The 27,660-nt window shown below is 42.9% G+C and overlaps 3 protein-coding genes across 4 annotated transcripts in view; 1 reads left to right on the top strand and 2 right to left on the bottom strand.

Annotated features, from left to right (window-relative positions):
* Nucleotides 1-4,822, bottom strand: part of pkhd1l1.1 (PKHD1 like 1, tandem duplicate 1) — a 37,264-nt gene extending 32,442 nt beyond the window's left edge. Inside the window, exons 1-9 of one of the 2 annotated variants that reach the window (XM_053446494.1) lie at nucleotides 4,595-4,822; nucleotides 4,232-4,384; nucleotides 4,025-4,102; nucleotides 3,525-3,669; nucleotides 3,330-3,432; nucleotides 3,167-3,224; nucleotides 2,989-3,082; nucleotides 2,512-2,565; nucleotides 2,315-2,388 (exon numbers count right to left, since the gene is read on the bottom strand). In XM_053446494.1, the coding sequence (XP_053302469.1) occupies nucleotides 2,315-2,388; nucleotides 2,512-2,565; nucleotides 2,989-3,082; nucleotides 3,167-3,224; nucleotides 3,330-3,432; nucleotides 3,525-3,669; nucleotides 4,025-4,102; nucleotides 4,232-4,286 (661 nt within the window). In that variant the 5' untranslated portion in view covers nucleotides 4,287-4,384; nucleotides 4,595-4,822. The remainder of the gene's footprint in view (nucleotides 1-2,314; nucleotides 2,389-2,511; nucleotides 2,566-2,988; nucleotides 3,083-3,166; nucleotides 3,225-3,329; nucleotides 3,433-3,524; nucleotides 3,670-4,024; nucleotides 4,103-4,231; nucleotides 4,385-4,594) is intronic. The other variant, XM_053446493.1, reaches the window with a different exon arrangement.
* Nucleotides 4,823-7,076: 2,254 nt separating this feature from the next.
* Nucleotides 7,077-8,555, bottom strand: LOC128461535 (transcription and mRNA export factor ENY2-2). The gene is made up of 4 exons (XM_053446495.1): nucleotides 8,321-8,555; nucleotides 8,162-8,232; nucleotides 7,514-7,588; nucleotides 7,077-7,339 (listed from the first exon to the last, which is right to left on the bottom strand). The coding sequence occupies exons 1-4, from the start codon at nucleotides 8,386-8,388 to the stop codon at nucleotides 7,263-7,265; spliced, it is 291 nt and encodes a 96-aa protein (XP_053302470.1). The 5' UTR covers nucleotides 8,389-8,555; the 3' UTR covers nucleotides 7,077-7,262.
* A 229-nt stretch (nucleotides 8,556-8,784) lies between these two features.
* On the top strand, nucleotides 8,785-27,074 carry nudcd1 (NudC domain containing 1). The gene is made up of 10 exons (XM_053446492.1): nucleotides 8,785-8,998; nucleotides 10,396-10,550; nucleotides 12,178-12,363; nucleotides 13,108-13,291; nucleotides 13,839-14,021; nucleotides 17,209-17,416; nucleotides 20,152-20,296; nucleotides 20,724-20,849; nucleotides 24,974-25,133; nucleotides 26,376-27,074. The coding sequence occupies exons 1-10, from the start codon at nucleotides 8,884-8,886 to the stop codon at nucleotides 26,663-26,665; spliced, it is 1,752 nt and encodes a 583-aa protein (XP_053302467.1). The 5' UTR covers nucleotides 8,785-8,883; the 3' UTR covers nucleotides 26,666-27,074.
* Nucleotides 27,075-27,660: the final 586 nt, after the last annotated feature.

Below are 27,660 nucleotides of genomic sequence, written 5' to 3'. Positions count from 1 at the left end.
CTAGTTAACTAGTTGCATGCACATGTCGACTAGTAAGCAGTTTTGTCAAACTAGTAAGATGATAATGTCAACTAGTGTGCCCAAAATGCCAACTAGCTGGAAATAAAGCCCAACATGTCGATCAGATGTCTTACTAGTTGCGCACATTCGTTCACTAGTTCTGAGCAAAGCTGAACTAGTTGAAGAAAATGGCCAACATGTAAGAAAAATGTTCAACATGCTCGGTCAAAGTCCTTACATGTTTTATACAGAGTCGAGCTAGTGAGACAAAATGTCTTCCACTAGTAAGCTAGTGATGGCAATATCAGGGCCACTAGTTTACTAGTGGCTCTTTTTGGACCTTACTAGTTTACTAGTAAAATAATGTGGCTGTGACTAGCTCACTAGTACGGCCAAAAAGACCCCAACTAGCTTACTAGTGGACTTTTAGGCTCCACTAGTAAGCTAGTGAGCCATTTTGAGCCTCACTAGTTTACTAGTAAGGTAAAAAACAACCTCACTAGTGTGACTAGTGGACATTTTGGCTCTTACTAGTTAACTAGTGACTCTTTTTAAGCCGCACTAGTTAACTAGTAAGGTCAAACAGACCCGAACTAGTTTACTAGTGGACAATTATGCCTCACTAGTTAACATGTAAAGTGCAAATGCAGCCACTAGTAAGCTAGTGGGGCGCAAATGTCCACTAGTAAACTAGTGGACTGTAAGCAAATGAGGCAGGCGGGACAAGGATTTTGATTGGTCAGGGTTCAAACTGTGTTTCAAAGCCTTAAAGTGCCCGCTCTGAATTGTGATGATCTAAACCTTTTAGCAACAATCTTTTATGGCATGTGAGGGTTATTTTTGCAGCCATGCCTAAAATGTTACATTTGATTAAATGTAAATTCATTAGGGTTCATTAGTAGCTCAAAGTATTTTACAATAAAGTGAAGAAACAACTAAAAATAAAAACAGACTAGTGAGAGGAGGGAACACTACTGGATTCACGGACTGAAAACCCTGTCACCTAATAGATTAAATATTTTTACCTTTGTTTCATTGTTGTTCAAAAACAATAATGAATCTGATGCACACACACATGTACGTGTTTATTCTGTTTGGATAGTAAGCAAGGAGCTGCAGTTCACCGCAGTGAAACCTCACCAGGCTTTATAGGGTTAATATTTTGCTGGCTGGAGCTCTTGCTGGAGAGCCAATAGGAAGCTTCAAATTGAATCCCCTCATTAGCATGTATGTCCAGAAGTGCCACTAGTAAGCTAGTCGGCATTTTGGCTGCCACTAGCTTACTAGTAAGCCCTTTCAGCCTGACTAGTTTGCTAGTAAGGTCACAAAACACTGCAACTAGTAAACTTGTGCCCATTTCAAGCCCACTAGCTTACTAGTAAACATTTTGCACCCTCCTAGTTTGCTAGTAAGGTGCAAAATAGGTGTTTACTAGTAAACTAGTGGTTTTTTTTGACCCTACTAGTTTACTAGTACACATTTTGCACCTTACTAGTTTGCTAGTAAGGTCAAAATAGGCTTTTTACTAGTAAACTAGTGGTTTTTTTGGCTGCACTAGTTTACTAGTGTGCATTTGGGCTCCCACTAGTTTACTAGTGCAGAAAATTGGAGGCCACTAGTTTACTAGTAAGCTGAATCCATGTTTGACTAGCTTACATGTCAGAGCTTTTGCAGCTCACTAGTAAGCTAGTAACACTTTCAGCATTACTAGTTCGGTCCAAAGGGCAACTAGTGCAGCAAAAAGCCCACTAGTAGAGACTTTGGCTCTACTAGTGTGGCATACAGTGTTACTAGTAAGGTTTCTGTTTAACTAGTTGAACAAAAGTGCCACTAGTTGCTGAAAAAGAGTGACTAGTAAGATTTTTGGTTCAACTAGTTCAGTAAAATACCGAACTAGTGCGACCAAATGTCCAACTAGTGCTGACAATGACCGAACTAGTGGAGGGGACTGAAACTTGATATCAAGGATATGGAATAAATACTCAATCGGCTTGCCATAGGTGCGCTATCTGGGGCACACACACACACACACACACACACACACACTCGCCCGCTCCTGGTACTTCATGACGGCCTGATACGATGATGTTTTAAAAAATGATCGTGACTTAGTCAACCACCAACATTTTCGTCTCGTCTCGTCAACAAGTTAAAATAGATTTAGTCATGCGCTTCACTTCAAAGATCCAGGTTTTTTTTGGCGTGAGAAATTGGATGTGTGGCGTGAGTGCGTGTGAAAATATGCAAAAGCGCGTGTCACACGGCGGAAGCGTGAGAGTTGGCAGCTCTGTAACTGTGCAGCAAACCAGCTCACCAACATATGTTCCCGTCATTCTGCAGCTCATGAGGCCGTTCCAGGAAGTTTCTGAATCCAGTCGCAGGTTATATCTTAAGAAACGTTTGAAAGAATGTTAGCGACGTATAAAATTATACATTTTACTTCTCACTATGCTGCGTTTTTACTTTAATTTCATTTCTTATCCCCGTCCACATGTAGAAAAGCACACTTACAGTTCATCTGACTGTGGTTTCAGCATCTCACATGGCATTCCTCCGATGTAGGACCTGCAAGAGAAACAAGATCAACTGCTGCCAAATCATAAAACTAAGAATCTGCACTTAAATGTATACTTCAAATTTTTCACACAGCATGAAATATAGACCTCTTCTTTAGTGTAACATAAAATTTCAACATCACATTAAATTTTTTTTTTTTTGCTGAAATGCTTTACACTTAGTGGAATTACTGTGCTTTTATTTTGAAAAGTTGTGTTCTAAATATTCTAACTTATATATAAGCCATGCACATGAAAAGTAATAAAGCTAATTTAATTTCACTATAAAACTGATATCTTAACACAGGTATGAGCTGCTACCATCGGCCCGGCACAACTGCTCTTAACTTTAAAGACCTATGTTATGTGTCTTAAAACAATAATTCACATCTGTATTTGGGAAACAATATCAAGTGTCATTTTATCTTTATACCTCACAAATCTGACATTGAGGCCATTGGTGCTCACATCCGTGTTGCTTCCGTACACGTCGGTGAAGATCCGGCCTCGCACTGTCAAGATTGTGCCTGCAGAGATATGGAAGTTGGGTTTAGTTCAGAGTTCAAACTGGTCTGAAGTGACGACCACGTGCTGAAGGGGGGGGGCTGTACCTGGGGGGCCGCTGACTGGAGTAACAGAACTGATGGTGGGGGTGCGCCACCAAACGGACTGAGGAGAGACAGGACAAAAGAGGCATGTGTGAACAATCCAAACCTGACAGCAGGGGACGACCTGGGGAAGAAGTTAAACTGTAGATTGAACCGTAGAACTTACCAAAAAATTGCAATGGTTGAGATGTCCCCGGCATATTTTGCTGTCGTGAATGGCCACCCCGTCCACCGTGACATGGACCACATACCAAGCTTGGGGTGACGCCCTGTGTAGGAAACAAGTGAGAGTCTCTGCTGAAGTGGCGTGAATACGTTATTGTGTGTTGTGTTAGAAAGTCCCCGTCAGCCCGGAGCGTACCTGGTGTAACACATGATCTGGTTGCCGTGTGTGGAGTCTTTCTCCACATCGCAGGGGATGGACAAGGTACTCGACACCAGAGTCACATGGTTCCCGTAGGTGTCGTCTTTGGGATTCAGCTGGAACTGTCCCTCCTGGGAAAAACCTGGACGTGGAAGGAAATATCCACAGTCATCAATGTGAGAACAAATATATGAAATCAATTTTATGCCTCCTTAACAGTTTAAAGTCTCATAACTGGAATGAAAAACAATACTCACTCTTGTTTTTGGGGGGTTTGTGAGATTAGATTTAAGCAGCATCGTTTTACATCGAATCATTAGATCATTGACAAAATTGAGTAAACTATGTGAGGGTTTAAGCAAGAGCTGGAATCAGATAGAGATGTATATGTTGTATCACCTCACAGCACGTACACAATGCATAATCAATATATCTATATATGTATTAGATAATAAGTGATATAGCTTTATTACCCGGTCTTTAATTCAACCACTCACCTGATCCTATGATTGTGAGTCGTGTTCCTCCGTTGGTGCTTCCACGACGTGGACTAATGCTGGAAATGAGTTGAGCACCTGAAACAAACAGATGTGTTTTCCAATATCAGGGGGAATCTTGTGCACTTATAAATTCACAAAACCAACAATATGCAATGTTAAACAAGTGTGTGTATTAAAAAGTACAAAGGTCAGTGTGTAACTCACTGCAGCAGCACCAGAGTGTGAGCAGAAGAGCCAGCGGCCTCAACACCGACTCCATGGTGGGGGTTTCCCGGAGGTCCTGGCGCCTCAGCACGGTGTTTTGTTCAGGAGCAGCTCAGAGGAGATGCTGGATCAGTTCACCTGAAAAGAACAATGCTGTTTTACAATTATAATATATGAAGGAGTTTAAAGAATCTACACAAAAGAAGATTTGGGGAAAATATGAATTTGAAGAAAAGCTAAATCTCTGAAAATTCCCATAAAGACCAGCTCGAGATATTGAAGTCAAATACACAAAACATCTGTTGCAATCACAATGACAAGTTATTAGATTAGAATGTTAATTAAGAGTGAATAAAAACTCACCTGGTGTCAGTTAGAGAAGCAGCAGTTCACCTGTCAGCTGTGTCAGGTGTAGAGACACAGAGAGAGAGAGAGAGAGGTAGAGAGACACGGGCTGTGAGCCGAGTCTTTATGCTGCTGCTCATTGTTCCGCCTCTCACCTGAGACATGGGAGGTGACAGCAGACATCACCACAGGGACATGAAGTTCAGACTCAATCTGAAGGATCACACCAAACCAAACGTGCAGAGAGAGTCACACACGGGTCAGAAGAGAGGAGGAGGAGGAGGAGGAGGAAATAGAAGTTGAAGTTATAAAAAGCTCAAAGTGAAATCATCGAGGGGCTGTTCAAGACAGAATTACTGGAAATAAACTTAAAATTAGAAACATGTCCCAAGTTTATATGGAAACCAAAAGTTTGACACAACAAAATCTGAACAACAGGATGAAATACAACACAACAACCAATGAATACATTCTCTAATACCTCACATTGCATCTATAGGTTTTTGTGTGTATGTCTTTCCATTCTAGTGTTAATTGTGCTCATGATTTATATTTAATTACACAAAACAGTGAACACCAAATTTCTTTATCCCAGGGGTCTTGTACTAGACTTATCAGAATCTGTCTTATTGCAAATGTAAAATTAATTTGTATGTTTTGCTTTGTTTGTTAAAATCTGGAGGAATGTTTTCATGTATTAATAAAAAATACTTTATTACTACTTCTACTTAGTGGCCAAGCTTGTGCACACATCGTGTACTTTTCTCAGACATGAATACACATGTTTGATAGATATGTACAGACTTTATTTAATTACACAACATTGTGTCATACTGACAGATACTTCTGGATTTGTCCACACCCCATGTGTACACATCCGGTGGATTGTGGAGCAACACACAATTCCTCTCCTCGTGTGTTGGATATCGTGGAGGTTCATGCAAACCAAAGTGTCATTGTCTTCAGCTGCGACTTCATTCCCTCAGATGTGTGCAGGTGCTAAGCTGTGGGATCACTAATGGACTCTTGTGTCAATTAGACTGTCGACACTGCAGCGGGGGGGGGGGGGGGGGGGGGTCACAGCCTTGTCATCACGAGACGAATGTCTGCGACAACCTTGGGGGACAATAAACCAGAAAGAGGAAATATGTGACCTTTCCATACCGTATGGAGACGACTTATTTTTAGTCTGTGATGACATGCTGACAGATAAAAATCAGACATTTACTGTGACTTCAGAGTCAGTCATTGTTTTCACCCATTACCTCATCTCCCTCCACACTGGGCAAAAGTTGCATAACAACAAGAATATCAACATATTAATAACTGTGATTGAAGCTGCTGGGTGAAGCTGGGGCTCATCATAACCCAGTAAAACAGTAAAACGTCCAGAATCAGTCTTTTGCTCATCACACAAAGTCACAACACACAGGATCTCATGGAATTTTAAACAGAAGGAAGAAGACATTAGAAAAAAACCTGTTCCCAGAAAGCACTTGGCAACAGTGGAGATTGGCTTTAACCCAGTAGAAACCAACAACAGAATCCGATTCATGTTGGGTGGGGGAGAAAAGAGAGAAATCATTGTGTAAGTGTTGTGTAACTGCTGTATGACAACAGTGATACTCATGCATAAAATAATGGTAATAACAGCAGCAGCTAGAGTAGTAATGCTGCTAATAGACTTTTTGGTTTTGTACTTAACGCAGGCAGAGCACGAAAAACAATGAAGGAATATGATATAATAATAATAACAGTTGATCTGTGTCCTGCAGCTCTGGAGTCAGAACCACATCCTTCATTATTACAGAGAGTGTTAGGTTATATATTCATGAGCGGATGATGTTTAGTGCCAAATTGTGGAGGAGCTGTAAAGAACAGCAACACATTGAGAAAGCTACTCTCCTGGAACAAACACACACAAGCTCTCACACTGCCCACGCACCAAAATCCCTTGAAATAAAAATACCCCCCCCCCCCCCCCCGACACAGTGTCTTGCTATTCAAGACCTGTACAATCTTAACTTGTGTGAAGTCGCACACAGAAGCAGGGACACCGTCCAGCAGGTTCAGGGTTTGAGTGCAGGGTGAGTGCAACACGCCAACTTCCTCTGAGCGGTACAAAAAAAAGAAATGAAAATTGTGCAACTGAAGCTGCATTAAGTCTGATGAGTGTCTGTCTGCGGCGGGGGGGAAATTGTACTTCCCCCAAGACACAACCTTTCTTTTAAGAGATTAAACAGCTGGTTGTATTATAATTAGATGTATATTTAATAACAATGCACTTACTAAGAACATCAGAAGTACTCAACCCAGCTATATCTCCTCCTTCTCACATTCATACCTGAAAAATTCAAGAGACAATGGAATTTCCACCACAATGTTTAGAATGTTATCAAACATCTCTGATCTCATTCGTGATTAAACAGTTTGTAAAAGAAGAAGAAAAACAGATCCAACAGATCTTCACTGACGATACAATAAAGGACAGCACCCCTAGTGAACAAAATAGGCATGACTTTATTTGCATTTCCCCCCCAAAACTGCTGCATAACAAACTTAAATCAATATGAAAACACACGATACAAAATAAAAGCAACAACTCTGCAATGCTCACGATGGCAACAAACAGTCGGACTTGTGGATTTACAGTGAGTACAAAAAAAATGTCTCTTCGTCGTCTCATTCACAAAGTCGCGTGTTGAGCCAGAAAAGCTCGGATTCTCTGCAGCAGCTCTTTCTTCACACTGTCCGGTACCAGAGCTGCAGAGAGGGGAGGAGAAAATGTAAAAAATAAGGTCAAGAAGTAGATGATTGCGCTTAGAGAGTTGAGCTCCTTTACTCTGCACAGCTGTACCGGAGTTAGAGGGAGTAATAACGTTATAATAATAATAGTAATAATAATACACAAGGCTCTATGTAATATATGAGCTTTACCTCTTCCTTTTGGTGTGACTTCTGTGACCAGGTCCTCCACGGTCACATGCTCCAGGCCCTTTTCTCTGATCACATCTGGAAAAGAGAGATACACAAGTTTATCCTTACTAGAACTTTGCCTTGAGGACAGCCAAACCAAAACTTCATCCCAGGACCAATTCATGCCTAACCCGAACTTTACCCCCCCCCCCCCCCCACACACACACTTCACATATTAGCCCTAACCTTAACTACAACCTTAGGAATCAGATTTGGTCCCCATGAGGTTTACTAGTCCTGACTTTTGCTAGAAAAGATGTCAGAGCACATTTCATTGACTTACATTAACAGTTACCATACTTAATATTTATCCATAACCTTTAACTGAGGCCTAACCTTAAGGGGATAGTTCACCCAACAAGGGTTGGGGGGGTTCAAGTGTCTGAGTCCACAAAAGACTTTTGGTTGTTTATTTACATTTGAAGAAGGCATCACCATTAAGTTCAGTTGTAGTGGATTTGGCTGCAACCCTGTTTACCCCTGAAACACACACACACACACACACACACACACACACACACACACACACACACACACACACACACACACACACACACACACACACACAACACACAACACACACTTACACACACACAAAACACACAGTACCTTTGCATTGTGCCTTCAGCTGGTCCTTCCACCCACACTCCACCAGCTTGGCCCTGAGCAGCTCCTTCAACCTGCGGCCACACGTCAAATAAACACAAACCACAGTGAATGAAAGGAGCCATGGCCGAGGCGGTGCATCTCCCCCGGGCAGACACTCACCGCTCCCGCTCCCCCATCTCGATCAGCTTTTGGTTGATCGCAGCCCGCATCTGGGAGTCCTTGCTCATGATCTGTTCGAACGCAGACGGCGGGTTGGCTCAGTTCAGCTGCGACGAGGTGTGAGGAAAAGGAGAGGGAACGCGGGTTTGTTTAGGGAACAATCGGGCAGACAACGTTACCTTGATGGATCAGCTGGGGAACACACTGTCCGGTCACACAACTGCACGGTGTGAAACAAGCACGGGTCCATGGTTCCGCTTTGGCGGTGGAGCACGTCGCTTCATACTGCAAACCGGCCAAACGCTGGATTAACGGATATAAATCCTGTTTAATAACTATTTACATCTTATTTTATTGTACTTGTGTTCGTAAAGATTAAAAAACAAGGTGACATCCAAGGGGAAACTCATCCGGAACTCCACTTCCCGTGAGCGCCCGGGGTTTGGTCGTGTCCGCCGGGGAAATGGTTCCGTGTCACACAAGCTAGTAAACAACGTGTGTCTTGTGTCCAAAGCTTCCTCCTCCTCCATCACTCACCTGGGACCCGGGCGCGTGAGACAGACATGGCCGTCCACAACAGCTCCATGCAGGTCAACAGGGACCTGCTGGACCCCAACTTCGAGGTGTACCGGTTGTCCCTGGACGCCATCCCGACCTACACCGTAGAGCTGGACACCGGTGAGAGGAACTTAGTTAGCTCGGGTGCTAGCTTAGCCCCGGCTAAATGAAGTACACTCACCTTGCACAGTGTGTTGATAAGTGTGGGGTCTCACGTGGTCAATGTGTGTAACTGTACCTGGAGGCCCCTGCAGCTGTGAGCCAGTGGTTTACTGGTGAAGGGGTCCCTAACTAAAGGATCTGCTAGGTTCACCCGATTCATCAATTAGTCTGTGTGCAGATTGTGTGTGTGTGTGGTCAGTGCAAAAATGTTTTGTGTCTCCAGCTTTGTTGAACAAGACAACACAACCTTGACACCTGGAGTTTGTGGCCCCTTGGTCAAACTAAACGTGACATTAGACGTCATCACTTTGGACTTTTAGAAAAGAATACAAAACTTTTCGAAAATCTTCCCCACGTCTCACACAGAAAACATCTGCCGACTAATTGATAATGAACTTGATAATTAGTTTTAAATCACTGCCAATTATTGAAATAGTTGTGATGTCAGTCAGGATTCAACTTTATTGAACCCAAGGAGGGAAATTCATCGATCACACAGACGATACGTGTCTAAAAGCACAGGTCGACAAACAAACAGGGGTCAGACGCACTATGGTCATAATACAAATATCATATAAAGTAAACATGTCTTACATTGTTTCGTGAGGAACTTTATCAACCCCAGTGTAACTGGCTTCAACTCGCAACTTTAAAAAAACACAAGACAAGCACATGCAGCTGGTGAGGAAAGATAATTATTCTATACAACAGAGAGGAGCTGATTGCAATGAGTAGTTTTTAAAAGAGTCATAATGTTTTTAATATCTTTGATGCATTGGCAAGAACAAATTGTCTCTTATCACTTTTGATGATCGTAGTGATACACTGGAAAGAATAGAAAAATCAAAGCCTGGTTCACTTTTGATAGAAGAATAAAGATCCAGACAAGTATAGAAAATGGTGTAGCTAAGATACATTATTTGATCCATTTGCAGCACATTGAGAAGAAACATCACTTCGTAAAATGATAATAATATAATTTAATATTAAAAGTGAAATGAAATGAAGGTAAAATGAGAGGACAAATGAAAACAAAGAGTTATTCTGGAATGTCACACATTCAGTGTCCGAGGAATAAAATAAGCATAATTCTAAATGTGGGCGTCTCATGGTAATAATTTAGCTTGTAAAATAAAGACCATTATTCTACTGCTTGTATAACATATACAGTGACAGATAATTATCTCAAATTAGCTTTTAGAATAATGGGGGGATGGGGGGGGTGTATGACAATAGAATGCTCACTTATAACATTGTGCATCTATGTTTTGTATTAAAACTGTTTTACTAATTGTAGTTTTAACTTATAACCATGTCTTATGTAACATGTTATATTTTTTTCATTTGCTTCTCAGCTGTGGAGGAAGTGAAGCTGAAGGATGCTCACTACACCCTGGCACACATGCAGGCCTTTGGCATGTACAATTACCTGCACCTAGATCCTTGGTATGAAGACAGCGTTTTGTTTGTGGACTGCAAAGGACGAGTTCTCAGTCTCACTGTCACTCTGGTAAGCGTTTTAAATCCTCCTTTTCTTTACAGACCTCGTTCCTGGAAGGTATTCGACATAATCGTTTTGCTGTGACGTGCGTGTGTGTATTTTTTGTTTGTTGTCAACGTGGCCTACCTCCAATATCTGCAGGGCAAATTCTTTTGTTTCTTGAGTTCATGTCAAATGAAATGGTCATGGATGTGATGTCGTGGGAATATTGGTGTTGCACCAGTAGGTGGTGATCAAGTACTTGTGTAAGAGCAGCATCAGCACACAATGTATGTCTGCCAGGTGTTGTCAAGAGAAAATTATCTTTAATTACCAACATGCCACAATTCTAACATGTAATTCAGGTCCATTAATGAGGCTCATTAGAACTGACCTTACTTCAGGTCATTTCAGGACAGTCAGTCCCTCTTTGTTCATCGTGTGATTCAGCACGGTGGTGAAGTTTTGCATGAGCCCTCACACGTCGGTGGGTAATCAAAGTGTTTTGTGCATAATTGACTCAAAGTATTGATCCAGCTTTGTGAGCCGGCACCAAGCGGCTGAGACGAGGAGCAAAATCATCCCCGTGACCTTTTCTAAGCTGAGACTTCCTTAATGTCCAAGACATTATCGACCGTGATTAGAGATAATTGGTGTCACATCGGTGTCTAAACTGGCCTGAATAATGGTCATCACACTGTAATCCTCTCTGGCTTTCATTGGCGTCATTAAATTACTCTTTATGGAAATGTGTGGCTCAAATTCTAATTACAATCATCACACGGTAATTATCGTCCCTGGCAGGGCCCTTTGTGTACATTTGTGCGGAAGTGTCACCGTGCACATTGTGCAGATGTGTTTCGCTCCCTCGTCGGTCACTCACGGCCCCGATGGTGAGAAGATGATCTCAAAGGTTCCATGATACATTAACACTGCCATATAACACACAGTGCCACACAACCATGGCAACAACGCGGCAGCTGCTGTATAGTCCTTTTCAAACACGGTGATTTAATGCAGTGAGTAATTGATGCTCACGTGGTGGCATATCTGTCCACTACTAACAAAGCTGCGAGAGTCGTGAATCACCGCCAGGTCACATGGGCGCCCACAGGACAGTTGGTAACCTGGTCTCTTTGTGGTGAGCACGTGTTGTTGAGGGTGAATGTTGTAGGTATCATCCTGCTGCTGATTTTATAAAGAGCATTATGGAAATCATCTTCTACTCCGTGTTTTAATCACAGCATTTTCTAATGGGGTCAAAGTGCCCAGTTTGCTATGAAGGAAGAAGTTCAAAGCTTCTCCGATGAAGAGTCTCTACTTGAGTGTTTGTGAGTCATGACTGGTTTAAAGGAAGCAGTTTGCTTGGGTTGGGAGCGGTAACAGATACATGTCACCTATTCTACGTTATTCTGCAAATGTTGTAAGGATGTTTTGTTTTCACGTCTGTGCGTTTGTTTGTTTGTTTGTTTGTCAGTTAGCAGGATGACACTTAAACAACAGATGACAGATGAAATTTGGTGCAGATTGACTTTTTGGCCTTGATTTAATAGATCAAATATATCATCACCTTCATCCCTGTCCAACAACACGGTCAAATTAACCCCCTGCGAATGCTCCTGTCCCTCACTGACCGATATGTGTGTTGTTAACGCAGGACACGGCCCTGGGGAAGCCGAGGGAGGTCTTCTCCACGGCCTCCGAGTCCAGCGAGTGTGAGGACCGTGTCTGCGCCTCCCTCAGCTTCACCTCCGCCACCTGGGCCGCTCTCTCTGACGGCGCCGGCCGACTCTTCCTCCTCCGCAGCGGCAAGAGAGGAGAAGGCTCCAATTCCAAGTGGGAAGTGAGTATATCTGCAAAAGACACTGTTTTAAATAGTTCTGTGTGTATTTGATATACAAAAAATCTACCTTGGCAGATGGAAAGTATATCAGAAGTTATAATCCATGACATTTCTTTGACCTCTGTTGGTGACTAGATGGAGGTGTGACAGCAGTAACTTAGTCTCTGTGTAATCCTGTAATAACTGTGCTGGTTGTCACCTGCTCTCTTTGATTGACACCATAATTTGATAGAAGTTTTTCTTGTAAAGCCATTTGCTCATTCCTCAGCCCGGGGGGGATGGGGGGGGGGTGGAGGTGTTTTGTCGAGGAATTCTTTTCAGAAACAAAGTGACGAAGAAAAAAGAGAAACATGCTCTTGTGTCATAGATCCAATTACTCTACAGAAAAACACCTAAAAATCAAACCAGTTTGATCAAACCAGTTTGACAGAAAAAGCTTAGCCAGCTGTTGGTAATTGGCTTCTAGAAGTGAGGGATGCTTTTTACAGGACGGGTCTTTGTGCACTTTATCCTGTTAACAAGCAGGAAACTGGAATCTGTTACAACGGAGAATTCACTCCTGTGAACAAGCACACTCCATGTTATTCTAAAAGCAAAGTTCCACACTGGAATTTGTAATGAAGACTCAACTTGTATTTGAATCTGTAATGAAGATGGAAGCCAATCTGCTGAACTACTTGAATCTTCCACATTATCAACTGTAATCCTGCTAAATGACTGTACCTGCTGCTTCTGTGTCTGTAGCCACTGTTCAGTGAAGACCTGGGGGAACCTTTCACCATCCTCCACAGTGTCTCACACGTCCAGGCTGGACTCCACACCATGGAGGTCCTGCTGCTCCGCATCCCGGTAGACCTGGAGGACCCCAAGGGAAGTGGCTTTGTGGTGTCACTCGAGTGGCTCACAGTCTCCAACACTGGAGCACAGGGTGGGTGGTGCAGTGAAATAAGAAAGTTGTGCCATACACAGTAGACGCCAGATATCCTCATTAATTAACACACACACAGAAAGGATGTTCATTAAAGTTCTGAGCACGTGGAGAGGACATCCTGTTTAATGAGCCAGAGATGAAATAGACAAATATAAAAACAGAAGCAGCCTTTTGAGAGTCCCTTCCTCGTTTAGTCGGATTTAAAGATGCAGCAATTAGATATCTGCGAGCTGGAGCTAAATCGCTTGTTCTTTATTTATCTTAATATTTAACCAAATCTGCCTTTTGCTGATGTTAATTGTATCATATACAGAATTGTATCAGTCAGCAGAGTTTGGATATAACGGAGGATATAAGTCTTTAAAAATCATTTCTGTCATAAACCAGGAGTATTCAAATCACAGGTTGTGAATAGGAAAACCCTCGGAGTGATGGGAATCCAGTGATCTAACCCTAACCCTTCTCCTGGTCTCTGTCAGAGTTTAATAGAAAACCAAATTACTTTCCTCCTCTCGTAACCGCATCATTTGGTTTCCACATGCAGGTCAGGAGAAGAAGTATGAGGTGAGGAAGAGGAGGGTCCTCCGGGGGAAGACGGTGCCTCACTACGCGGCCGTGGCACCCCAGGGGAAGGGACTGGTGGTGGCCTCGGACAAACCGTTCGTCTTCACGCACGTGGACGGTTGTGCCGTGGAGCAGATAGAAGCGGCGCCCGTGGAGAGGACAGGTGGGTCAGAGGGGCTGCTGGGAAATACTGCCAGTCAATACAATGCTAGAAGGTTAATACTGTGGCTAGAGACAAAACAACTCATATTTAAACCCGGTGTTATCATCCTACTACCTGTTGTTTTTCTATGTTAGAAACACAAGTGAAGATATAAAGAATTACAAATATACAAAATTACAGATACTGATTGATTTGAACTCTTAAACATTACCTGTGTGACCATTGACCAGAATCCACTGGTTGCTGCTCTGCTCCCATGCGTTTAAGCGGATGGTTTAAAAGACTTAAATAAAAAATGGGCTGCGACATTTTAAAAACACACCTACGCTTAAAGAACACTTGACCTCTTCAGAATCTCTCAACACACAATCCAGACCAATCGCACACATGCGTTTTAAGGACCGTGTTGTTCCAGCTATTGAGAATAATTGAAATCTGGTATTTTAAGTGTTTTGCAAAGAACACAAGTTCATTTTTACATTTCAACCTCAGTGCCTCTATAATTATTGCTACCCCCCCCCCCCACCCCTTGTTCCAAACTGTCGAGTTGCACTTGAACAAACTGCCAATTATTAATTTGTCATGAATTAAAGGAACAACTCAGTTTATAGCACTCGTGTTTGTATTTTAAATATTAATGTTAAGTTATAGAGCGTACAAAAAGATGGATGATGCATCTCTACTTCCTACAAACACACTGTCTATTGATAAAGTCAAGAGAAGGTTGGCTCAGCTTAACATGAAACCTATAAAAAGGGGGAAAATGATTAGTATATGTATTAGTATGTTTACTTATATGCATATATAGTCTGTTATAAGTAGAGATGCAGGTACAAGCTAATCGTCTGTTTCTGGCTGTAGCTTTCACTTAAAAGTCAGATATGAAAATGGCATCATCAACTCTATCATCTAATGATGACTCATTCTTTTCAATATTAATTATCCTTTGTTTTCAGGAGATTCTTGTCTTGGCTCTGAAATTCTAGAACCACATAGATCCATGTTTATCTCACCACCAAAACCTTCCTGCACAAAATGTCCAGTGAACAAAAGAAACCTGGACGTTCACATGCAGCTGTTTTTTTTATCCTTTTTTGCTGCTTTCACACAAGGCAACGTGCGTGTGTATGTGTGTGTGTGTGCATGTATGTGTGTGTGTGTGCATGTATGTGTGTATGTGTGTGTGTGTGTGCGTGTCGGTCGCTGGTGCAGAAGCAGAATAATGGTGGCCTTTTAGCCAATCCTTTTATCAGCCTCTGTCCTTTTAAAGAGGAAGAAGGGGATTAGATGGCGAGAGAGGAGGTATCTTCAAAGGAAGGAGGTAATGAGAGAGGAAATGCTAAGGAGGCAGGAGGGACGGAGGTGACTAGATGCTGTGGAGGAGAACTCAGATATCCACATAATGTACTGTGAGGATCCAAATATATGGTTGGAACCGCTCAGAGAAGCAAATAAAAGCTGTCACGATGGATCCTTCACACAAGTAGATGGTTCTTTCATCCTCTGTGCATGCAGAGGATGAAAAATACTTGTTCAAACCGACAAGTTTAAAATAGAGAGGAACACCGGAGAGTGCAGAATAATATTGGGAACTGAAGCGAAAGGAGAATTTGGCAGCTCACGTCCTTCTCATCAGTTTCTTTGTTGATTCAGTTGAAAAACAAAAGGTGATGATGAACACGTCTCACGTTCCTGCCAGATCCGGAACAGGTCTCCTGGTTTGGAGCGTCACAACTGGACCAGTTCAGTGCTCAGGCTTTGCCAGTAATCACAGAGTGTTGTTAATACAATAGTTCAGACACTCAGTCGTCTGTATATGAAGATTAAACTATTGGATTCAGCACAGATTTAACTCCCTCTTCTCTCGGTATATGCTTCATCATTCTTTTTATTTTATAATAGTTTGCTTTAACACTAGTCTGAATTTACAAAGTTTGTTTTATCCAATCAGCTGAGGGCTCCTTATGTAAATTTGGATTCCTCTTGTGTTTCCTGTTGAAATGAGAAGAGACCGTTACAGTGTCGCTGTGTTTTGCTCCTTTTAAAAAAAAAAACTTTTAGCGGCTACTTTACAGGAACGAGGAAACTTTTCACCTGAGGCCGAAAATTCCGGAAGCTGTAGCCTAAAAGAAAATAATGCATGAAATGAATCTGCCTTCAGATCAGAAATACATGAAAAGGACTTTGTTGTTGAAAGATGGACTCGAGGGGTCTAAACTTTATAAATATTAATCAAAACGACCCCTGACTCATTCTGGAAGAGGTGATTCAAACGTTAGACTTCAAACCTGTTTCCGCTGCTTCAGACTTGTGATGGGATTGTTCAGGATTATTTACTCTGCATTGTTTTTTATTGAGAATCTGATAATTCGTGGATCTTGATGAGAAAATCCAGCTTGTTTAATGGATTAGATAAGATGTTGTCAGTCCAGCGGAGGTGCTGAGACAACAGGAAGCCGGTTTCATGAATATGTGATCCAGTGTTAGATTAACAGATTTGTCTCCTGCTCAGAAGAAGCAGGATGCAGCCACTGTGATTTAAGTTAATTAAATTTATTACCATGCAGTTATGGATGTCCTATGAAAACCCAGCTTCCCCAATGCTGCTCAGGCTTTTAAATTCTCTGAGCTATTCATTTGATTCAGTTTCCAAACGCCTCTCTCTCAGATTTGAAACGATGATGGGGACGGATGGACTGTACGTGCCGTGCAGATTTTAATTTCAGCTGATGAGAAATATCTGTGTTTACCATCGTTAAGTTGAGCGATGCTTTTATAAAACTCACGCGTCAGCACCTGGATCCACATCACAACCAGCTAATGGGTTTCTTGGCCTGTGGCCCCGAAAACATGGCTCTGGATGATGGTGATTGGATTTGAAGTGTGTTAAGTGGTGTGGGAGAGCTCATTCCCACCAGCAGGTAAACACTGAAACACAGAAGGTCATGGGTTCATTCTCAGCTGAGGCGACAGAAAACAACAACAATCACTGCAACTGCTTTGAGATGCACAATTTACTTCTAATATAAATTAGTGCATAAAATGGGTTTGCGGCTTAAGAATCATGGTGGAACATTTCTTACTCCCTAATATCTGCATCATCCCTTTAATTCTTACACGTTATTAGATGTGTATATGATTTTTACTCATATAATAATTCATACATTTCTCTCCCATTTGAACTCAGATCCCATTTACTTCTGGCAGCAGACGGGCGAGGACATCACGGTGTGTGTGCGGACGCCCGAGGGCCTCAGCAGAGAGGAGGTGGAGTTCCAGCTGACGCCAGACAACATCAGCATCGGAGTCCGGGGGTTCCCTCCTCTGCTGCGGGGCCAGATGTTTGCATCTGTCGACCCTGAAGCCAGCGCCTGGATCATCAAAGAAGACAGAAGGTTCGCACTTCGCCGCCTGGACTCGGTTGTTGTCTCTTGAATTGTTCTGTGTTTGCAGCCGAGACACAGCAGGGACAAAGGAAAGCTCACGGTGCATTGCAGCAATGTTTCATGTTCTTTGAATATTGCTTCTGAATGAGGACTTCAGGGAACAGTTTCCGTCTTCTTTGTTTATTCGTCTTTTATCAAAACCATACATTTCCTCATACTTTTAATAACCTGCACACGTGAATTTCAATTTCCCTTCCATGGAATATTGACTGTGTTCATCTTACGCAGACGTATAAACTGCTCCCCACTGTGAGATGAGTGGATGAGAGCTGCACACGCTTCCCCAGCCTTCACAAAGAAAGTGTTTCACTGAAGTACAGGAAGTCCGTGTGGAGGTGGAGGTGGAGGTGGAGGTGGAGATGCTCAGGTTGTGGAGAAACTGTTTGTCTTCTTATTAAAACTCCATCCAGTGTGATGACAAAGCTATAAAACAGGAACAAATAACGGAGGGAGCTGAGTGGTTTTCAAAAGCACCGAATCCATCCAGTCGTCAGTACGAGTTGAGTCATGTCTCCTAATTATGAACCTTTCATCTGTTTCTCTATCAGCTCTCCATCTCTGCTTCCTGTTCCTCCAGGACGAGTCCTTCAGTGTGAAAACATGTTACATAGCCTGTTTGTTAGTTCTCTGATCATTCTAGGTAAGTTCGAAGGCTGTCGTGTGTCAGAGAGAGAGAGAAAGAACGAGAGAGAAACTGTGTCCGTTGGTCTGTCTGCTTTAGAGCAAAGGAAACATCTATATGAGGAACCGTGAAGTGGACACAAGTGTTTGTCCTATAGGCTGGATTCTTTTTTTCTACCTCTGCCAGGGAGGTCATGGTTTTGTTTGCTCGTCAGAATCGATAAACTCCTGTACGGATTTCAACGAGCCAGGTTGAAGGATGAGACATGAACCAAGAAAGAACCCAATACCACCCCCCCCCCCCCCCCCCCCCACACACACACACACACACAGACACACACACACACGCAGACACACACGTTACTGTTATAATACATGCAGAGACATTTAAGCATTCCAGATTGAGAAAGTTCTTCTTAATGAACACTTTAAACCAAACCTCCATTACAGCCAGTGAATAATTCATGGTTTCTGGTTCTTAAAAATCACTCGTATTCAGGGGACCGGTGTGAGAGTGTGTTTCAGTGGAACCTGATTGAACTGAAAGGACCTTGGTGGAGGATGTGCTCCCCTGAGTGCCCCCACTGAGTCACCTGCAAGGAGCTGAAGTTTGAATCAGTTTTTTGTCGGGTAGTTTTTGCATGATTATGCAAAGGAGGAATCCACAAAGCTCTGGAGTGGATCCAGGAATCTATTTTTACAAGATGGAGTGTTTTAGAACATTTCCTTGATTTCTCAGAGAATAATTTGTGGATCTGGTGAAATCTGGTGCCGATCTGGTTCATTTAAATGTGGTTTCATGAAGGGACTGTTGGGCCTCGTTCCTGCTAATCTACCAAAGATAGATGTTTATGTATCATGCAGCTTTTAGTGGATGATGATGAAGCCTGTGAGACTTTCTCTTTGTCTGTGTGTCTGCTGTTTCCAGTGCTGCATGGACACACAAAGGAGATTGTGTTCGCCAAACAAAATGCAAACTAGTCTAATTCAAGTGTTTGTCTCGTCTGTGCATCGGGTGTCTGCAGACCTGAAGCATCTGGACGTCCAGATCAATGTAAATATCTAAGATAAAAACACTGGCATTGTGGTGTTGAGCATGTTTTTCAATACCAATGAGTTCTGCTCTGTATAGATCAGACGGCTGCTTTTGTCCTGAGCTGAATTAACAAGCTGCCCATTGTGTCTCTTTGTGTCTTCTTCTATCGCACACACGGACCTGTTTTCTCTCTGTGTGATGGAGGGGGATTGATTCTGAGAGGCCATGTTCACCTTCTTGGATCGAAGCCGCTGTGTGAGCACATGTCGAGGCAGTTGGCCGACTATTATTACACTTGCAAAAAATTTAGTTTTCAAGGTGATGGACATTGTTATGAAAAATTACCAGAGCAGGGTTCTGATCCAGTTGCCAATTTGCCAAACAATATAATTTTTTTAATATCTTTAGCAAAGAGCAATGAAGATGACATTGAGGTATCGGCCTTCTCATTTTAAAATCACTCAACATTTTCTCTTTACAAACGACAATGAATTAATCTGATTGGCTGTGATTAGAACTTCTTAGACCTTTTTTGCTTGAATGACTAATTATATAATTGCTGCAGCTCCAATCAAAACACATCTTACTATAGAAGTTCAAGGTATGTGTATATGTGCGTCCTCTAAAAACTCACACTTGTCTTGTGCTATGTGATGTTTGCAGATAATTCAATTGCAGTCGTTTTATACATAATCACAAGTCTTAGTCTTTAGCTGTTAAGGGTTTTTCTCGATTCTCTCTTCTTAAAGTGGAATCCTTTTATGTTGAATTAGTGTATTTAGCCTGAATGACTCTTCAAGTCCTTTAAGTAAATCATTTTGTCTGTAGCTTAAAAAAAATCTGGCAATTTCTTGTGAAAATTGAGATTTGAGCTTTTCGGCAACTTGAGGCATCTCGTCAAATGTGACATTTACTGAAACCAGTCAGTGTCTGATTGCTACTTAGCTAAACTTTTACCATTTCCACATGTATGACTCACTGATCACCAGTACTTTGAATGATGGGGGACATGTGACTGTGTCCTCAGCCTGGAGGTGACCCTGCAGAAACGCAGCGAGGGACCCATGTGGCCGGAGCTGGTGCTGGGGGACAGTAGAGGGGAGTACGTGGTGAGTGACGAGCAGGCCGCCCTCATCCACGAGAGACTGACACACCTCACCTCCGAGAACCTGGTGAGGACACAGACACTTCACATGAATAAAACCCTATTGGAAAATATCGGGTTCCTTCTGAGCTTTGTCCTCACGTTTGTTTCCTCGGGAGTTTTCCTCCTGAGCTTCCACACAGTTTGGATTAAGTCCAGCCCTTCCTCCTCCTCCTCCTCCTCCTCCTCCTGGCCCCTCACCTCTGTCTCTCTCCTCTTCAGCTGCTCTGAGGCCTCCTCTTCCTGACGTCTTGTACACAGCATCACACGCTGGTCCCCAGAGACGCTCCCAGTCATTTTTTTGCCGCTTCCTGTCTCACCCTCGACCTCAATTAGTGTCATGCAGGCCCCCTCGAGGCCTTCAGTGCAAATCAAGCCTTCTACATGCTAATAAATGCACAACAAGTGTAACTGAAGCCCCTGACTGGTTCTCCTGTTCCTCCTTTTCTGTGCAGAATGCAAACCCTGACGTGGACAAGCCCCCTTGTAACAACCAGGAGCTGGAGGACTGTGATGTGGTCCCAGAGGACAGCTCCAGCCTTACACACTTTGACGCAGAGTCGCTCAAGCCCACTCAGGTGGTGAGTACCATCTCTGCTCCTTCACTCGTGAACACTCTGCTCTTCCAATCCTTTGAGCCCGAGCGCTGCTGTTTAACATTTTGAGTCGTTCCTGTCGCCTCTTTCAAGTGTGCTGTTTGATACCTGACGCTCGCCGCCACGATAAGAGCTTCTTCTTATTCCAGCTCCTCAACGAGCGAGCCCCCGCTGGCCTCGGCCTCAACAAGCCACTTGACCACAGAGCTCCACAAGAGCCCAGTAAAGGAGAAACAGGCACGCCCACTTCATTAGCATCACCTGACTGGGACTTGAATCGCCAGCCGATGGCTATTTTTTTTTATCAATGACGATGAGAGAATACGACAAGAAGCCAAAACATTTTCCTGCATTTTTCCTGTTGTGGTTTCCAGTTTCCTCTCAAAGCTTCTTCTTGTTTTGTTAATTCTTTATTGATCTGATTTGCCGTCCACAGCACGGCTTATATCTTATTTCAAGTTTAACTGAAGAATGTGTTTTTATGCGTTTTACAGCGTATAAGCAGGAGCATATATATTCTCAGGGTAACAAATAAGGAAAATCGTCTTTTCCATTATCACACGAGTGTTATGTGAGCTGTAACGTTCACCCATCTGTGAACCTTGTTTTGTCCTGGTGAGCTGAATAAGATGCAGGAGGTTGTGCAGCAGGTGACCTTCAGGGGGAAGCTGTGGTTTGAAGGAGGTTTGCAAACATTTAATCTGAACTCCCAGCCTCAGGTTTTTTTGTATTACTCTTATTTCTCAACGTGTCTGAGGAGTTTGGAGGTTTTGTGCTTAATAAGAGAAAAGATTGGAAGCTTCTCTTGTTTCTCCATCCCGGCGATTCTTTGCCCCTAAGGTTAAAAACTCATGCATCACATGTTTCAGATTTGATTGAAGAAAGGAAAACATGCATTTCATTATCCTGAGACATTTAAGGATCCTGACACTTTCGACATGAGCATAAATCATCTCAAGTATGACGCAAGTATTTTTCAAAACAACTCGACCTGTGTATTATGTTGAAAATGCCAAATAATGAGCAGAAGTGAATGTTTTTCTTTTCCCACACAGAAGAATATTTCAGTTTTCAAAAGCTCCAGTGGTTTGTGGACATTAGTCTGTGTGCGCTCTCGTTCAGTGTCTGTTTCCTTTGCACATAATGATCTCTGTGTGTTTATGAATTCTCCATCAGAAAAACTCCCGTCCTTTCATAATGTAATGAAAGGCTAATGAGTGCTGAGCATGAGGGACAGTGATGTGTTGTGATGAAGAGGAGGACGGGTTTTAAAAAGCTCTTTATGTTTCTTCCTCTGCAGAAAGAGCAGAGAGACAAGCAGCTGCCCTTGATTGTGATCATATCCGTACCGTTAGCCATTCGAAGGGCAGTGTGTGTGTGTGTGTACATGTGTGTGTGAACATGTGAGCATCTACAGGTGTGTACACGTGTAGATGTGTGTGTGTGTCCATGAAGCCAACACTTCACTTCCCACCCACGCTTTAGCTGCTTTAATGCTTCCATCGCTCACCTGCCCAGGAGGAAACACGCCAAGCTTTTTATTCAGTTTACAATTTGGCTCCTTTGTGCTTCTCTCTGGTTCTGATCCAAAGACAAATGGGCTGTACCTGGTCACCTGGTCACTGTAGAGCAGCCTTTGGCTCTGGAGGCTTAGTCCTAATCTTTGAAACCATGTATAATTACCTATAGCACAAGATATAAACTAAATATTTACCTCCTCCAATGGTAATTCTTTACGTCGGCCAAACTTTGATAAAGTTGCTCCAGGTTTTCTTTCCTGGTTATTGTGCTGTTTGTCTGCAGGCGTCTGTGTTACTCAAGAAATAACTTGAGTAACTTTGATGTGCTGGTTAATAAAAGATGGAGGTGATGACCTCAGGTGGGTTTCAGGCAGGAAGCCATAGCACCGAGCTCTGTAGCTCTTTCACACAGGAAGGTTTCACTTGATGCAACTTATTATTAACAGTTGAACTTCGGGTGTTTATTGAAAAGAAGTGTTTCAGCGTCCCGAGCAGAAGAAGAGTCCTCAGTCAACTACTGCTCTTCCTCTGTCTGTGAAGACGAGTGAGCTGCAGAACCACAGACACATGGTCGGTGGCACGATGGCAGCTGACATTTCATCTCTTATGGGAAACATCTGGCCTCTGTGTGCAGGTGCATTAGCTTTTGGATTTGTTAATGTCAGATTCTCGTTTCCCCGTCCTCCGGCTGCAAAGCCTGTGAATCCCTTTGATGAGAAGGAACAAGTGTTCACTAAAAGCTTTTCCACAGATACTGTTACTCAATCTCGGTGCTCGTCTCTGCTGCATCTATTTGTAGTATTTATGTTGTGTACATATATTCATATAGTGTAGTACGGGAAGGCTATGGCTACGAGATGTAGTTGAAAGTTAGTGATGCTCAGGATGGACTGGCCTATGAAATTTGACCATCACAGTCAGTGTGTGAGAATTTACATGACGGGATTGAACTGTATTTTAAGCTCCTTCTTAAAATGCACTTACACAGGATTGTTCATTTTAATTATCTATTTCTTTGTATTGATTTTTAATGTAACAAAGGAATCAGCAGGATTCTCTCTGTCCTCTTCATTAATCCGGGTTCTGTAAAGAAAGTGAAGTAGAATTTATACGAGAGATTTCTCTTCCGTTAGTATCTTGTCACCTTCGCTCTGTTTACCTTTTTGTGAGGATTTTAAATTGCAGAGGAAAGAAGTGAACCCTCACATCAGAGAGAGGGAGCAGGCCGGAGGTTGTTCTATTCCAAAAGAGTTTGGTAAAAGCCTCGTGGAAAAGGCTCAATGAAGGAGACATTTAATTTTTGCCGGGAATCCTGATATTGTTTGTGTGAGAGAGACTTTTTAATAATGGTGGCTCAGAGAGGAGTTTGTTTTTTATGTACTTCTTTATCAAAGAATAAGTGTAACGTCACAGCCCACACTCCCACTCCCGCTCCCACTCCCGCTCTCACCCAGTAGGAGCAAAGAACTCGATGGTAAGATGCTAAAAGAGAATTAAGTCAAGGGAAGACGAAAGCTGGTTTCATGGATTGATGGGATTCTTCAGTACTGAGGAGGAGCTCAGCATCTGACTTATGAAACCTGTTTGTAACCACACAGGTCTGATGAGTCATCACGTTTCATTCTGAAATCTGATTTAGTCTTTGTGTCTCTTTCCTCTGTAGGACTTAATAATGACGTGCAAGTTTTAAAGCAAACTTTTACCCATTCTTAGAAAAGTCTCTGCAGCTTGAGTCCGAAGATTAAAAGATGAGCAGAACAACAGAAGAACTGAAACCCCAGAAAGTTTCTCATTCCTCCACCGAGGCTTTTGTTTTCTTCTACGTTTGTTAAACAATTTAAATATTGTTTTTAAGGCCGTTTCAAATAACCATGAATTTAAGACCGAAGCATGAAATCAGAATCTGTCGCTGAGACATTCCTTTGACCTCCATGACATCAACTCCTGATCTGAGTGGAGCTGGGTGATGTTATTGAGAGAGCCTGTCAGAGTCCGACATCATTGTCAGTCAGCCGGCTCTCTCTCTCCTCTGAAGTGCGGCGCCATCGTCTGTCACTCGCTCCAAATCAAACACAAGTGGCGAGCAAATGGGTTTTAGAGTGAAGGAGTGATGGGTTTGCTAAGCGGCCTGTCATCACACGCAGAAACATCAACCACCAACATACATGCCGAGTGTTCAATGCCTGTCAAGTGCGTGTTGAGATGGGCGGACCCGCTCTGCCTGACGGACATGTTGGCAGTCGGCCCGGCAGGAAGTGGGCCGGCGCCGAGCGGGGGATCGGTGTGAGGAGCCAGACTCCACCGAGCGACTGTGTCACAGCAATGATCGGACCAGAATAGCAGCAGAGTCAGAGTGAGCGTCTGTGGTGTGAATAGATGGACTCTTATGGTTGTGATCACACACTTTTAAAAATGGCCTCTCACCAAATCGAGGCCACGGGGAATTTTAAGATGAGATCAGCTACAGGCGGGAATCAGAATTCTTATAATCCAGGTTTTATCTCAAACTAGTTCACGTCTCCAGAGTCTCGCAAAGACCTCCTCGAATCCATGTGACACCCCCCCCCCTCTCTCTCCTCCTCTCTCCAGGTGAACCTAGGCAGCAACCAGTACCTGTTCACCGTGGACGTGAACCCCTCGGAGATGCCGTGCCTCTGCCTGCGACACGACGTGGACGCTCTGCTGTGGCAGCCCCGACCGGACCGGCCCGACCACATGTGGGAGCACATCGCCACGTTCAACGCTCTGGGTGAGAACACACCTGCAAACACCTGCACTGAGAAAATCCAGGAAGTTTAATACGTTTAAACACCACGGAGAAATAGTGTTAAATATGAGAAAACAGTGTGTGAGTCATAAGTGATGGAATATGAGGTGGGGTGAGAATATGAAATAAATAAATAAAGAGCCGAGACACAAAACAACAGAAAGATGTCAGATAGATTTATTTTACTTGCTGCACTGAAGATGCTTGTTTTTTGACGAGCTCCCTAAACACTCAAATTAAAAGTTCATTTTCATCATAATTCAATCGTTCATGTCGCTGGTAATTTGCTGTGAGCTTCTGGAGAGAGTTCTTTTAAGTGAAAGTTGTCTGAGAAGAGCATCGATAACAGATCTACACTGAATATAAACCGTTCTAATCTCTCTGGACAATAAAACCTGAACCTCGTAGCTTCTCCACAGTCTGGTGTCCTGAGCCTGATGAGTTAATTTACCACCACGTCCTCGTCTTCGTCTTGGTCTTCGTCTCTTTATGTCCTTCATCTCCTCCTCTCCGTCTTTAGTCAACAACAGCATCTGTTTGTTTCATTTCACTTTTCCACTTTGACTTCTCCACTCGTCTGTTTTACAGATGGGTCCCTGGAGATGTTTCCAGAGGGAGTTTGAAATCAGGCTTTTGAGGGAAACGTTTCATCCTGTTCCTTAATATCCAGCTTGTTAAAACACCATGACGAGGGACCGACTTGTTGTTATTAATAGTTCTGCAAATTACCACATGAACGAGAGTCTGTGAAATTGGCTTTTAGAGGATCATTAAAAGTTTGTATTCTGCTCGGAGCTCGGATGATGAAGCTTTTAGGGAAAGAATGATTTCGAAAGGATAATAAAACACAATAATGGTTTTGTTATTGACTGGGCTGCTGAGGCTTTGGGAGGTCACATGACAGGTCTTATCAACATCCGCAACAACACAAGGATCCGGTGTAAGATTTTAAAGTCAATCAAAGACACAACAATACAACACTTTCCCAGATACACACGTTGTTCTAGATCTGTCTATATGGAGCTGATCAAAAATGTGTATATTCAATTCAATGATTATTACTGGGGTGATTAATTAAAGGTGGATAACATTAAATATAGATGTGTCTCTGTTTTGTTTTTTTACCCTTCCCATTCATTTTCATTCGATTCTACAAATGTCTTAATTAACACAGATTAAAGATCCCCTGTTAAATCAGATCCTCTCTGTCTTCTCTTGTCTCAGGCTACGTCCAGGCGTCCAAACGGGAGAAGAAGTTTTCGACCTGTGCTCCGGACTTCTCCTACGCTTCCCTGTGTGAGTGTCTGCGCCGGGCGATGATCTACCGGCAGCCGGCGCCCGTGGACACGGTGCTCTTCAACCGGAAGCAGGGTCGGCAGATAGGACAGGTGGCCAAGCAGCAGGTGGCCAGTCTGGACTCCGACAAGCCCATCCTGGGATTCAGGGCGACCAATGAGAGGCTGTTCATCCTGACCGCCGCTAACCTCTTTGTGCTGAAGGTCAATAATAATTAGATTCTGGGTTTCTTCATCTCATTACGCTCTTAAAGTCACAGCGTTCCAAACTGGAGAGGTTTTATCTGCAACAACTGAAAAACAAAAACCTTCTTATTTGTAAACTCTAAGTTTGTTCGTCAGGTGATGACACATTGTTCTGATTTACACACAAACACACACACAGTTATTTTTTATTGAGTTTAAGGAGACACATCACTGAGCTCCTCTTTCCCACAGAAGCTCCTGAAACACCTCTTTAGTAAACAGGCCGATTCTTCCCGTTGATGCATTTGAATCATGTGCTCCAGTGTTAATGTTCATTTTTAATAATAAATTTAACCTGAGACAAAAATCATGACTTTTCCAATTCGCTGAAATCCAGTGTGTTAATACTGTGCGACTGTATTAAATGCCTCTTTAAGGAGAAGCTGTCCGTGTTGCAGTGTTCATCAGAAGTTGTCGTGATGTGTGAGGTTGTGCGTGTGGAGGAAATCCTCTCTCTCTACAATCCTCACTGTGGAAAACTGAAAGAAACAAAACTGCACTTCCATAAGAACATGATCACAAATCAAATCGGCTCTCGTTGTGTTGAACTCCATCTTGAAGGAAGCGGTCGGACCTGATGCTTTAAATCTCAAGAGGTCTGAACATTCCATCTCGTCTCTTCCCCTAATGTTGTTTTTACTGGTGGTGATGGTTATTTAAATGAAGGAGCCGCACACTGCAGATTGGAAACTGGTGCACTTCTCCTCTGAGCTGCTACTTGGAAACCTGGGATAGAAAATAGACCAAAGTTCACGTTTCAAACTTTAGCAGCTGGTGAATCCTCGCGCTCGACATCTTGAGCCAAACTGCAGCTCGTAAACAAACCGCTCGGCTTCGCCTCTTTCTATTTCCCACTCCTCCTTTCGAGCCAACACCAACCAGACGAGAGGCTAATGGACTTTTCTTTTGTAGAAATGAAAGAGAAGCTCCGCTGCCTCTTCTTTGTGTTTTCTCTGAATGAACAGGGA

The sequence above is a fragment of the Pleuronectes platessa genome, chromosome 18, assembly GCF_947347685.1.
Source record: "Pleuronectes platessa chromosome 18, fPlePla1.1, whole genome shotgun sequence".
Taxonomy (NCBI): domain Eukaryota; kingdom Metazoa; phylum Chordata; class Actinopteri; order Pleuronectiformes; family Pleuronectidae; genus Pleuronectes; species Pleuronectes platessa.
The sequence above is the reverse complement of the archived record's forward strand: the minus strand, read 5'-3'. Positions and strand labels throughout refer to the sequence as shown.

Coding starts and splice junctions, on each gene's coding strand:
- LOC128461535 (XM_053446495.1), bottom strand. CDS start 8,388: ATGAGCAAGGACTCCCAGATGCGGGCTGCGATCAACCAAAAGCTGATC. Junction 7,589..8,161: donor GCTGAAGGCACAATGCAAAG/GTACTGTGTGTT, acceptor TCTCTTTTCCAG/ATGTGATCAGAGAAAAGGGC. Junction 7,340..7,513: donor AGTCACACCAAAAGGAAGAG/GTAAAGCTCATA, acceptor CCCTCTCTGCAG/CTCTGGTACCGGACAGTGTG.
- nudcd1 (XM_053446492.1), top strand. CDS start 8,884: ATGGCCGTCCACAACAGCTCCATGCAGGTCAACAGGGACCTGCTGGAC. Junction 12,364..13,107: donor GCTCCAATTCCAAGTGGGAA/GTGAGTATATCT, acceptor CTGTGTCTGTAG/CCACTGTTCAGTGAAGACCT. Junction 17,417..20,151: donor ATCATCAAAGAAGACAGAAG/GTTCGCACTTCG, acceptor CTGTGTCCTCAG/CCTGGAGGTGACCCTGCAGA.